General features: G+C 36.6%; 1 protein-coding gene across 4 annotated transcripts in view; it reads left to right on the top strand.

The window, feature by feature from the left end:
- Window positions 1–13,563, top strand: part of RPS6KA3 (ribosomal protein S6 kinase A3) — a 76,397-nt gene that overhangs the window by 20,312 nt on the left and 42,522 nt on the right. Inside the window, exon 1 of one of the 4 annotated variants that reach the window (XM_048287565.1) lies at window positions 1,948–2,028. The exons of the other annotated variants lie outside the window; for them this stretch is intronic. Coding sequence (XP_048143522.1) covers window positions 1,990–2,028 — 39 coding nt within the window. The 5' untranslated portion in view covers window positions 1,948–1,989. Of the gene's footprint in view, window positions 1–1,947; window positions 2,029–13,563 lie in introns of those variants that run through there. 4 annotated transcript variants of the gene reach the window in all.

Below are 13,563 nucleotides of genomic sequence, written 5' to 3'. Positions count from 1 at the left end.
TATTCTTGACAAGGTAAAGGCAGAGAGTTTCAATGGTCTCTCATTTATTTACTTAAATTTCTTTTAAGTTTTCCAAGTGCAAATAACTATATTGCTGTTAAACTGCAATTCTTGAGGTATTCCAGTTTTGAAGGGGGAAGTAGCTGCAAGTTTGAAACAATTGAAGAGAGGAAAGCTTCAAGTAATTTTTATGCTATTTATGAAATATTTAAAATCCTTGTGTTGCTGTAAGCTCCTTGTGTTCAAGAAGCTTTATTCATCATGGAATTAATATTTAACAATTCTTCATGCTGTGTTACTGCTGTTGTGGCAAAGACTGCTTCTTCCAAAAAGGCTGTAACACACTGGACTGTGAAAAGCACATTGGCATTGAGGACTTTGGAGCCCTCAGTTGAGTTGCAAAGTCCTCCATTGTGTAGTAGTAGTTCCTGAAGGCCTGTGCAACTTACAATAATAAGAATAATTGTGTATATTCAGAACACAGAATTTGAAAGATTGTCCCTGCAGATGTGATACAAATAAAGACTCAGAGGAGTACAAGAGAACAATAAAAGGGCACAATTTTGCTTGTGGGATATGACTAAAGTCAGGTCTTTATTTCATCTCTCCATTTTGCAAGATGGTCTTGGTTCACACTGAGATGATGTATAATCCTGATTTAAAGGAAAAGCTAGAAACTGATACTGTAGACAGCCAGGATGTGGGACAGAGATAGCAGCAATGTGTTCTGTCACTTAAATTATGGGCTTTGTCTTCTGAAGAGGAATTAAAATATAACAAAAAATGTAGTAATCCTGATATTTGTTAGAATCCAGTCAAGGGAAGCTGTTTGCAGGGTGAGTTTGTTTTCATATCTTGTGCTAGCAGGACTACAGCATTTTTCTGTATGTTTCCTTTGATAGAGTCACTAAACGGAATCACCTGGATATGTTTAGAGCTAAATACTTATATATGCCTTTGACTAAAAGCTTTTACTTGCCTTTGTTTATTTACTTCTTGAAAAACAGTCTTGTTCCACTAAAGGAGCATGTACTTTGGAATTCATTGTTTTAATAAGTATCAAAAATGCTAAAGACAGTGTCAATATTCAGAAAAATATCTCCCATTCTAAATCTAGAGAGCTCCAATTAAAAACTTCATTTCTTACTCTTTAAAGTAATTAGATGGAATTCTAATTCCTAGAAACATTTGAAGTGTTTGAGGCTTTTTAAACATGGAAAGAGTGCTTAGGGTTTTTTTTTTTTTTTTTTTTACTTTAAGAAATCTTTCATTCTCTACAGAGCAATACAATATTGGTGCATAAGTCAGACATTTGAGCTGGGCAATCCAACTGAAATATTTCTGCAGTCTGCCTTGGCCTAGAACATCTGTGTAGCATTTTCTATGTACAGAATTTCAAAGGACTAGGCACAAGGTCATTTTGGTTCTCTAACTAAACTCTAGTACATAAAAACAATCTTTAGGCATTCTCTGCATTGAAGTCTAAAAAGTAGTGATATGGGAGATCTTAAAATATTTTGTAAAGTTAAAATTCATAAAAATACAATTATCACATATAGGACTTAAAATGTGCTTAGTCAGTGAAATTTTGCATAGTAGTGTGATTTCTGAAATAGATGCTGGTCTCTTTTGTTCTTTTCAGGGAACCAGGAATCAGTAACATCTGCAACAGCCTGTTGCTATCAGGCAATCTGCTTAAGTTTCCTGTGCTGATCTCTATAAGCATCAGCAACATGAGTACCACTGCCGCCCAGTCTTTCTTTATCATGGCTGTGTGTGCATGGAATCAATGTCCTTTTTTTATGCCTTTTTTTTTGACCTTTTTTTCCCCCCTTCTCTCTCCCCACCCCCCAACTGTGTCTGACTTGCCTGACAGGAAATTTTCTAATTGCCGGAACAGCTGGTCACAGCAAAAACGCCAGGGTTGGTCTTCCCTGCTAGACTTAGGATCGCTCAGTCAGAAAATCCAAACATCATGGTTTCTTAGTCATGTTTAAGTTTCTGGCTCTGCGTGTTCGCTCTGTCCGGGTGAGCTTAGTTTCTTATTTAAGAGAATAAGGGGGAAAGGGGAAAGTTTTACTTTAATTAAACTTCTAATTTTAGAGCAGTTTTAGTCTTTCACTGCTTAGGGATCAGTGTTGTTTGGAAACAGTGTTTTGTATTTCTTTAAAAAAAAATGTGCCTGTGGTATGTTCGTATGTTGTAGAAGTTTCTAGCATACCTGCTGATAATTTAGCCGTATTAGGAAATTGCTACCTGTATATAAATAATGTAAAACTTATATTTCAGGGAGAGGTGGGGGGGTGTTGAAAGATATGAATTTATGTTTTCTCACTGAGAGTCAAGTTTTTAATAAAAGACTTGTATTTTTAATACTTAGTGGTTCTTTTAATAGTTACATCTTCATGTATTACTTTAAACTGTAAAATATGGCTCCATAGGGTGGTAGTTAAAGTAATTCAGGCTTACTAATATCTTAAATTTACTTCTGAAATGGTATGAAGAGTAGTTACGCTTGCATAACAGTGTTAGAGTTATTTCAACTTTTCAATGATAATTTAGTCATAGCAAATGTTTAATTTGTATAATTTGTCTTGTTGGGCGTATAATTTGTCTTGTTTAAGCATTAAAAAGTTTGGTTTGAGAAAAATTACTAACAGAGTACTGAATCATCCCAAGCACTGTTTCAGAACTATTTAACAATACATGTAAGCATGCAATGGGACAGAACATTTTGTCGTTGGAAGTCAAATCAGTTTTCACGTTTATCCTCCTGCAAGTCTGCAAATACTTTTCAATAAGGGGGTAAAAAATCCAAAACCCCATGACCTTCTTGTGTAATAACATCTTAAGTGAAGGTCTGTTAACTTGTAAAAGCAGTAGTAATGTAACACCTACTAGCCTGTGTACTGGTTTAAACTTTGCAACGTGTATTTAAAAATGAAATGGAATTTTGTTGCCGTAAGTGAAACACCAGAACAAGACATGTATGTAAAACAAGAGAACATAGGTTGCATTATAATCAAGAGATTTTTTTAATGTAAACCTTGTAAAATAAGTATTTATCAACTCATAGTCCTCAATTACAGTTCTTTTCCACAGGCAACATGAAAGGTATTCCTCAGAAATTTGGTTAAAAAATTACATTGTTTTATCTACTTACAGCAGCTTGATTAGGTTGTCTTTAATATTCTGTTGATTTTAAAATGCTAGATATTGCTGGCCAAACTAAAGGTTTTCAGCCCATATAGATTTCGGCATATGTTTAGGAAATTATGCTAATAAAACAGGCTTTATAGCTTTCATAGATTAGTGCTGAATATGCTCATGGATTATTTTTCCATCTAAATAGTTTGGGGCTTTTTAACCTTTAGGTTTTTTGGGGTTTTTTTTAATTGCAATGCTCTGAAATGTTAGTGCTTACAAAGTAGGAAAAAAATTTATATCACAGTTACTGGGAAATGAAAGTCCCACCCAATGAGTATTTTTTTCCAATGCTGACGAGCACATTTCAGTTCATGAGATAATTTTGTGCTGTTTGATCAAAAGAGAACTGCATTGCAAAACTGCTTTTGGTGACATTGAGCTTCTAAAATGCTTACAGGAATTCCTCAGCTTACCTGCCAATCAACCTACTGCTCACAGTTCCTTTGGCAAGGAAGGGGTAGTGTCCTACTTCTGTCCTGCCCTTTTATATTTTCATTCTGAGGAAAGAACGCATTTTCAGAATTACACTCCCAGCCTGGTGAACCACATTTTTCCATAGGGCTTTACCTGTCCTCTGGCTTGTTTCTCTGGGACAGGATTCCTTCTTCAAACTCCTATCTTGCTTCATCTGTGCAACCAAAAGAATGGGAGTAGCTCTGTCTCAGTAACCAGGTCTGCCATCTTCATTCTATGATTTGGATACATGGAACAAATACAGACATAGGCATCCTCCTAGATCTCCAAATGGTTGCAGTGAAAAGCCAGAAATGAAAAAGAGTAGAGAGTAAGGAATAAATACAATTTTTTCTTTATTATCTCTGCAAATTGTTTTTCTCTGAGAGACTTAACAATTTAGGAACTAAAAAAAAAACCCAAAAAAACCCTAGACCCTGAAACAAAACATTTACAAATGGAGTTTTCTTTTAGGAAATCTTATTTTCTATCAGGTAAAACAGTAGATGCTGTCTGCAGCAAGTGATTTGATGTTACTTGAAATCGTAAGTTTTTCCATCTTTTGAAAAGAAGCAAAGACAAATTGTGAAAGCCTGTATTTCTGAATTCAGATGTCCATGTTAATTAGAACTTCTGCTCTACACTTGCTTTTCTTTGGTAGTAGTGTAAAACAGACAACATACACAGAATATCCTTAAGTCAGCTTGACTTAATTTTATGCATGGTAGTGCTTTGCTTATTGTTGTATTAGAATAATTGCTACTTCAGAAGCAGAATTTTTTATCAGCTTTTTAGAACAATTGTTTGTGTGTGGTTATTTCTATTAAGTGACTCAAATTGATTAGTCACAGATGCAAGGAATGGCTTTAAGTCCATGATTTAGCTCAGTAACTCTGCTTACCAAAGTAATGGGAGATTGTGAAGTGTACTTGTTGGACTGTGAGTTTTATTTTTAAGATAGTTTTGAATTTAAAGGTAGGAATATAAGAAGTACAGAATGTATGAATGTATACAAAATATGTCTAAGATATTTAAAAATACCTAGACTGGTGCACTCTTCACATTTTTAACTCCCATTTTTACCTTAATTAAGATTTCTATAAGCTCTAATACAAGAGGTGAAAGTAATTGGTTTCTAGTTGGTTGGCTCCTTATTACTTCAAAACGTATAGCTCAAAAGGATGGTTTCATTTCTGCAGATGATGCTGAAAATTCATCCTATGTTCATAACAAGTTGGGAAAGTAAAAATGCATCTAGGAGACTTCCTGACTCAAGGGAGGGGGAGGAAAAGGAAATTCTGTATATGAGCTGGGGAGCTGTGCCAACATTGAGTCATCCTTTTAAAATCACTTGATATCCAATAAGCTTACTGGCCTTACAGGACATAACTGCTTTATGTAACTTCAGCACCAAGGTTCAGTATCATAGTCAATACTTCAGGAATGGTTTATTTGATTATGGGGATCAGCATTATGGTGCCTGTGAGAGACAAATATTTTGCCAAACACAGCCATGTCCAGCAGTACACTGGAGTACACTTACCAGTACATGAAGGCTAGCAGAGTAGTAAAAGGAAACCTACAACCGTCATTGGAGCAGTGTTAAGTAAATTGCTGGGGAATCCATTTTTCTGTTTTCAGCCTTTTCTTTGCTTGTACTGAATGTACATGTGCCTCAGGAACGTGCATTTGTCCAAAGGAAGCAAAACATTCCTGAAAAGAGATTGAGAGGGGTGAAAACAAAGCTGCTACTTCTGTAATGAAAATGTTGCTACATAATCAATACTAACAAATGAAAAATTGTAAAAGCAGTATCTTTGCTGCTGCACATTTTTTCAAGAGAAAAATAAGATTGCATTTAGCTCTTTATTCATTGAATTTGCTTTTTTGAAAATTGTATAGTTAACAGCATAAACTGGTTTTGGGACTGTGGTCTTATCTTGAAAAATGGCTGATGTTTGAGGGAGGTGTTCACCGATATGGGCAATATGATTTTGACTCAATTGTTGTGATTAAAGCTATGAAAAGAATTTTTTTTCTCTCTCATTCTGATTCCTGAATATAGAAGTTGAAGTTCCAGAACTGGGATTTTTCCTAATGGTGATTCTGGTTGTTTCTCATGTGTAAATTATCCCCATATAAAATAGATATGAAAATTACTGTAACATGTGATTTTAAACAGAAAGTGTTTGTGAAATAGTTCCCTAAAGAGTTTCTGATGGGATCCCAGCAACACTTTTTAATGTATTAATAAGGTCTGCTTAAAGGAAGTATTAAAGGCACAATATTGGAACAGTTAAATGCTAAATTGTGTATTAAGAAAAAAGTCTTGCACAGTTTGGGGGTGTGACTTGACTTTGTCAGGCAGTGACTCTTGGAAGGACTCTCAGTACCGCTAAACACAGCCCCATGGTTGGTCCCTTAGCAGCTGTGGTCACTGCAGGTTGAGGCAGGAGGATTGTGGCTGGAAGTGTGGGGGCTATTGCTCTATGTGCAGCATCAAATCAGTGATGCAGAGGCTTCCATAATAACATGAACAATCAAGTAGTAAAAATAAATTATTCAGGGAAGGCTTTACAAGAACGAGAGTTGGAAAATCACTTTATAGTGAAAAATATGAAAAAAATTGGTAAGGAGCAAATTAAGTCATAACTAAGACTTAAGTCTGTAAGTAAATATATGTCCAGGATGGTTCTGTTTTGTACCTTCTTTATTCTGTTAAGACCAGTACAGGTTTAACAGGCAAAGGTAAAACCTCGGTAATGCTGGAATCAGGATTATCGGTATTTAAATTAATTTCTCCAGCAGTTACTTAAAATGGCTTAGCTATTATAAAAAGTATTAATTATTTATTGAGATTAAAATCTGTTAATCTTTTTATCTAATGTTTACCTTAAGTCAAAGTCTTAACCTCATTTTTGCAGTTTTTGGTCAGCATGTCCACAATGTTTGCTGTCCAGGAAGAACTTTCATGATTACTGGACTCATCCAAGGATTTGTTGCATGTGTCAGATTTCCCTCCCCCTGGGTTTTGATGAACTCGAGTAGGTATAGCCACATCTGTCCTAGTCACATGTGCTTCTTACTAGAAAATGGCAGCTTATTTAAAAGTCCTACTGTTTTTCTCAGTTCTAAAAGCAAAGTTACTACAGGGGTTTCTTTCTGTCCAGAAACTGTGTTGTAAAATTCTGAGGTTTTATTTAAAACAAGTGTGAGGTTAATGTTTTGTCCTTGTTCCTTTTATGTCTCTTACTTCATAACTTCCATCTCTGTTAGATGCAGAAGGGATTGGTACGTGGCCTTTTACTTTCTTCAACCATGAAACCTTTTGTTCCAATAGTACAGGTTTGGTGTTCTGTTTCTTGCTATATTTTGTATAGCCAAGAGTGTGCAGAGGGGAAGTTTTTTTGATCAGTATTTAGTCATCTGCCAGCTGAAATTCACTGCACTTCTGAGGAGATTTTCACCTTCATCTGGGTAATGTTCATTTCATGGGAAAGTGAACATGCAGTCAGCCTTGTTTTGCACTCGTGTCCCTTCTTGTAACAGCATGCGGATGTTGTGTGTTATCTTCAATATCCCCTTCCTGATGCAAAGGACTCAAGATAGGATAGTTATTCATCACATGTCTCACGCAATAATGACTTCAGGGATTTTCTAAATCAACTTTTTATAAAGAGAACTTTCTCAGCGATCTGTTTCTGAATTTGTTAGAAGCTTCCAGGTGGAACTCAGGTATGGTGAAGGAGCCATTTATTTTGTTTAGCCTTTAGCTGCTGTTATTCCTTTTTTGTCATCAAATAAGAACGTCTATTTTCCACAATAATGGGCCTCAGAGTAATAAAAAAAAAATAATAATAACAATAATATATATAATATATAACAATAATAATAACAAATAATAACACTTCCTTTTGAAGTGTTTCAACATGTTAAAAATAAATAGAATGTTCTTTTAAAAAGCCTTAATCTATAGGTACTTGTAGCATGTACTGCACATACCTATTTTTGCTCTTGATGTGATAAATTAAACCTGCCAGGTGTTCTGTTACTCTCTGCATAGTTAACCAGAAAGTTATTTTAATTAATTTTTTTTTTTAACCCCACACTATTATAATCAAATAAAATTTTCCTGGATCCTTCCAACCCCCAATCTTGTTGTGCATGCGTATCTTTGTTAGGGATCTTAGTTTAGGGCGTCTTGCTTTTGGTTAACTTTGTTTCGTTTAATTTCACTGATGCTGACAGCAGAGACCATGCAGTCTTTCTGCTCAGGATGGGTCCAGTTTACTTTGAGAGTCACATACTATTTGACCTTAGTGTTTGAATGTCTTAAGCTGTAAATGTTTCCCTGTAGTTTTTTTTCTTGCCTTTCCAATTCTATGTCACTTCATGAATTTTCACCCTTTAAATATCATCTGTGTGTAGGAACAATTTAAATACACCGTTCCATTATTATTATTGCACTAAAACGTTACATTTTTTAGGTAGCTGCTGTTTTTTCCCTTTGGAGTAATTTGTACATATCATAATTTTCACTTACACTTTCAGTATATTGAAAAGTATATACTCAAATTGTTGTCATTCATCATGAAGCTGATGACCTAATTATTCTTTTAATAACTGTCATTAAGATTTAAGTGTTTAAAATATTTCTACTCATACTCCCATAGTTTTGAGTATCTAGAAAAGGAGAAATCTGTCTTCCAGGAATACATTTCCTAAGTAAGCATTCCATAGGTGACATAGCAGTTTATTCTTTGATGTTTCATTTAAGTTAATTCACATCTAATTCTTACACCTCTTCAAGACTAAATTCTTGCTGAATTTCCTATTTCTGTCCCAGTATTTTGAAATTTCTTTGCCAAGCACTTGTCATCGTGCACATTCACACTTTGCTTATGCATTTATTCAAGAAGCTGAGACTGAGAATTTTAGGTGCAGTGAGACTCCTTTGGTGTTTGGATGTGCTAATATTCCTTATTCTGAATGGCTTTGCTCTTCCTGCTACGAGTAAGAGCACAGATCTGATCCTGTGCTGTCTATTTAGATGATTTGGAGCTGTTTCCTTGTGAATTATTTTGCTGTTACTGGAGCATATATTTATTTATTTTTTAATTATATTGATCTTTAGTTGGTTGTTTCTCTGTCCTTTTTATATTAAATTTGTAGACTGAGAATGCTTCCATTTCGAGGTGCTATTTAAATACTAATGAGTGTCGCAATGGTATTGTGGATTTTATTGGTAGTTCTCCTAGATACCAGTTCAGAGCCCAGCTTAGCAGTCCTAGAGCAGCTTTTCAGCTGTTCCTGGAACATACTGCTCAGAAAAAGATCTGCAGATAACACACATCGTGTTCTGCACTGATGAGTTTATGCCATCCAGCTCTGCATGGGCCACTTCTTTAAACAGAGCAGATTTCAGGTCTCCTATTGAAAAATCAGAATTCTGAAGGGTAAATTGCAGAAGAGTCTATGCGTAGATAAACTCATGGTTTTCTTTTGCTTTTCTGGGCTTTTTCATTACTACTGAGAAATATGTACCTAGTAAGACTCTGCTTCTACTTCCTTTAGGGTTTGAGGTCTGGTTTCCTTTGAACACATTATCTAATAGTTGTTCCTGTAATAAGATCTCAGAAACAAATACAAGTATTTTATGTTGCAGCAGAGTTTATTTACTCTTGAATTAAAAAGTGAAGGTAAAGGAAATTCATATAAATTCAATTACTAGAAGCAAAATCAGTGTTTAATGTTCATTAAGTACCTAATTTTTTTTCCCAGCAACATGATTAGGCTATTATTTTTATAGCCTAATACTGATTAAATAGTTTTTCACTGCTTCCCTAGAAGGTGTGTGTCCTTTTTTTTTTTTTTTTTTTTTAGCTGGCAAGCATGTTTTGTATTCCAATTTGCAGCCAATTCCTTAAGAGAAAAATAAGTTGCCCTTGGTGTTGCAGAATCCCCTTTTTTTTTTTTTTTTTTTTTTTTAAAGCTTTTCTTTCAAATTTCATTTGTCTGTGCAATGTGGTCCATTTGGTGTTCTTTCTTATGTATATGTATGCATTATTGTGCATAGACATATATTGTGAGCTTACTTAGATAGAATAATTCTGACTTGCAGACGGTATCAGTACAGGAAATTATTCTGGAATAGTGGTGTTTTAAATTCATACCTAAACTTGTTTGTCACTTGTTTCCCTTCTATGCCAGTGTTGACTTAACACTATTACATTGTCAAGGAAACTCAGAGTAATGTTACCTTCTGTTTGTTTCCTTGTTCCTTGTATTCTGTGTTTAGTTTCACTGTAGTGGAAGCCAGTAGCAACCACTTAAAGTTGAGTAATGTGGTTGTTTTGGGGGGTTTTTTAATGGCTTTCTGAGACAATATAACTTTCTAGTGTGAAGAAGGCCTTGAGAGAACTGTATGCCTAGAAGAGGAAGTCTTGTCTTGAGACTTCTATTTAGACCTTGCTGCAGTATAACACTTGAGAAAAGGGAGCTTTCCAAGATTATAAACAAATAAAATGTAGGCAGTAGGGTATAGTTGTAACTCGAAGGAAGACCCCACCATTGCAACTGGTGAGTGAGTACCTGTACTTGCATGAAAGTTGTCAAGGAATGGAACAAAGGAGAGGAGGACCCAAGTATTCCAGCATCTCATTTATTTTGAATTCATCACCTGGGACAAATGTTTTTACCGAGTATCAAGGAATGATCAGAAAATTCACTACCAGATGGAACAGCTGGCTTCTCTTCCAGCTGTTATCTACCATGATAGATAATTAAATCTATCATCTGATGTAATTAGTGCAGTTGGTTGAGAATAGAGATCTCTTTCTACAATGTGTAAGACTTTTATTTTAATTCAGGTAGATAGTGAGGGTTGATTACCTCTGCCTATAATTTGTGTTTCTATAAAAGACTTATGCAGTTAAAAATACAAAAGCTTTGCAGAACACTGTTCAGGTTAAAATAACAAACATTCAGCAGTTATGTCAGAAAAGGAAACTGCAAATTTGTGGGCAACCACTCATCATAAATCTTGCTCCCAAACAAGTGTTATGGACAAACTGAAGCTTGGTGTTGTTTGAGTTCCTTTTCATTTAAAACAGAGTTCTATTAGGTCTGCCTTTTACGGACTGAAGAGTATCTGAGCCCTGAGAAAATGCAAAGTCTGGGAATATTCTTTTGGTATCAGCAATGTGAAGTGGTGGTTTGGAGTTTGTTTTTTAGAGGGTGCTCAAAATAACCACTGGAAAGTTGGTTGCATAATAATTGCATTGCATTCAAAAATAATAATTTTTGTTTGTGTATAGAGAGCAAGTTAATGTATTTTCTTCTTCTTTTCTTGTTGAGTTTTGTAATGTTTTTAAAGCAATATAGAATCATAGAATAGTTTGGGTTAGAAGGGACCTTAAAGGTTGCCTGGTTCTAACCCCCTGCCCTGGGCAGGGACACCTCCCACTAGATCAGGTTGCTCAAGGCCTTATCCAACCTGGCCATGAACACTGCCAGCATTGGGGCATCCACAACCTCCTTGGGCAACCTGTTCCAGCATCTCACCACCTTCACAGTGAAGAATTCCTTCCATAGACCTAACCTAAATTTCCCCTCTTTCAGTTTGTACCCATTACTCCCTGTCCTATCACGACAGTTCCTGATGAAGAGTCGCCCTCCAGCTTCCTTGTAGGCCCCCTTCAGGTACTGGAAGGTTGCTATGGGGTCTCAGTGCAGACTTCTCCAGACTGAACAGCCCCAGCTTTCTCAGCCTGTCTTCATAGGGGAGGTGCTCCAGTCCTCCTACCAACTTCATGGCCGTCCTCTGGACTTGCTCCAGCAGTTCCATGTCCTTCTTACGTCCACCTGACTGCTTTGTGTCCCTGGCTGCAGTAGATAAAAAAGATTTGAGAAAGTTCTGTTTCACATGTTTTTGACTTTCCCAAGATTGCCAGGGAGCGAATAGATAAAACAGTTAAGCAGAAATGGATCAAAGTATCTGAAGTAATCTGTACTTGGCAGTCTGTTTTGCTGAGCTATTCTATTCCTCCCTTGGGATTCTCTAAGGTTCAGTGGGTGGCTTAAGTAGTATGTAATCCAACTGATCACATACTAATTTAAAAGATAAAACCAAAAATATCCACCAGCAATTTATTCCTTTGACAAGTAAAAGGGAACAATATTTATTTCAGACTCTGTAAAGACACAGTCTGGAGTCAATGATGGTAGCATTTTCTCCTGAAAAGACAAAGAAGTTTAGATTACTAGGTGGAGTACTCAGCATGCCTGTGTGCACACACATGCAAAATTTTGCTGTCTTAAAGCAGTAACAGGCACCTAAACTTATTGGTCATCTTGGATTTGCCTTGGGTGTTCTAAAACTATTCTTAAAACTATGTTCTTCATATTAAAGTATCTTCTTTCAGTCCGTGATTTTAAAAGTTGCCAGCATGTTCTGCGCATTATTCCAAATCATGTGATGGAGTTTTTTAATGTATACAGACTTTGACACATACATGCTCAGGATTTCTTATGTGCATCTTGTTTCCAACTTTGTCTGTAATCTTTTGGAAAAAAGAATCGTCAGTCTGGGAGAAGTGTGTGTTGGAACATGCTAACCTGGGTGGACAGTTGCTATGCATTTATATACTGAAATGATCAGATGCAAAAGGATATCTTCAGCACTAGTTCCTGCACATAAATTTTGCAGAATGTTTGAAAAACTTAAAAGTGAGTGCTTCAGAAACACAGTTTTAGAACTCTGACTCTACTAACCTATCACTATAACTAATTAGTGCACATTTTGGTGCATGTAGATAAAGGGAAAGACTGGAGCAAGGAAGACATACTCTTGGAGGAAAATCATAGAATATCCTGAGGTAGAAGGGACTCATCAAGATCATTGAAGTCCAGCTCCTGGTCTTGCACAGCACCATCACCAAGAGTCACACCATGTGCCCAAGAGCGTTGCTTCTTGAACTCTGTCAGGCTTGGTGCTGTGACCACTTCCCTGGGGGGCCTGTTCCAGTGCCCAGCCACCCTCTGGGTGCAGAACATTTTCCTGATACCCAACCTAAACCTTCTCTGACACAACTTCAGGCCGTTCCTTTGGGTCCTGTCACTGGATAGGTTAGAGAATACTTAAGCAAACAGCATATACCTAAATCTGTGGGCCCTGACAGGATGCACATGAGTGCTGAGGGACCTGGCAGCTGTCACTGTGAGGCCACTCTTGATTATTTTCTAATTATCATGATGACTGCGAGAGGTGACTGAGGATTGAAGGAAAGCAAATGTCAACTCCTTTCTTCAAAAAGGGCAAGAAGGAGGATCCAGGGAACTACAGGCTGGTCAGCTAGGCCTTAATCCCCAGGAAAAGAATGGAAAAAGTAAGCATTTCTGTATACAGGAAGGACAAAAAGGTAGCTTGGGTTATTCAACATGGATTCACAATGGTGAAATGATGTTTGACCTGCCTGAAGGGAGGGTGCAAAGGGCTTTTTTCAGTTCTGCCCAGTGGCAGGACCAGAGGCAATGGGCAAAAAGGGGAATATTGGAGTTTCTGTCTGAAACACTTTATCAGTGTCAGGCTGACTGAGCCCTGGCACAGGCTGCACAGGGAGGTTGTCACCATCTGTGGAGGTATTCAGGTCCTAGACAACTGTCTCTGGGTGGCCCTGCTTGAGCAGAGGGTTTAGGGTTAGACAAGGTGATCTCCAGAGGTCCATTTCAATGTCAACCAGTCTGCAATTCTGTGAAATAGGTCTAGGAGCTCCTCATTAAATAGATGAAAAGTATACTCAGATTTATTTTATTCACTATAATCCACAGAAGAAATAGAGAATGAACAAGAAGCTAAAATTGTAGATAGTATATTGCTTTCTGTATGTTAATTAACAGTCAGTT

The sequence above is a fragment of the Corvus hawaiiensis genome, chromosome 2 (genome assembly GCF_020740725.1).
Source record: "Corvus hawaiiensis isolate bCorHaw1 chromosome 2, bCorHaw1.pri.cur, whole genome shotgun sequence".
Classification (NCBI taxonomy): Eukaryota; Metazoa; Chordata; class Aves; order Passeriformes; family Corvidae; genus Corvus; species Corvus hawaiiensis.
The sequence above is the reverse complement of the archived record's forward strand: the minus strand, read 5'-3'. Positions and strand labels throughout refer to the sequence as shown.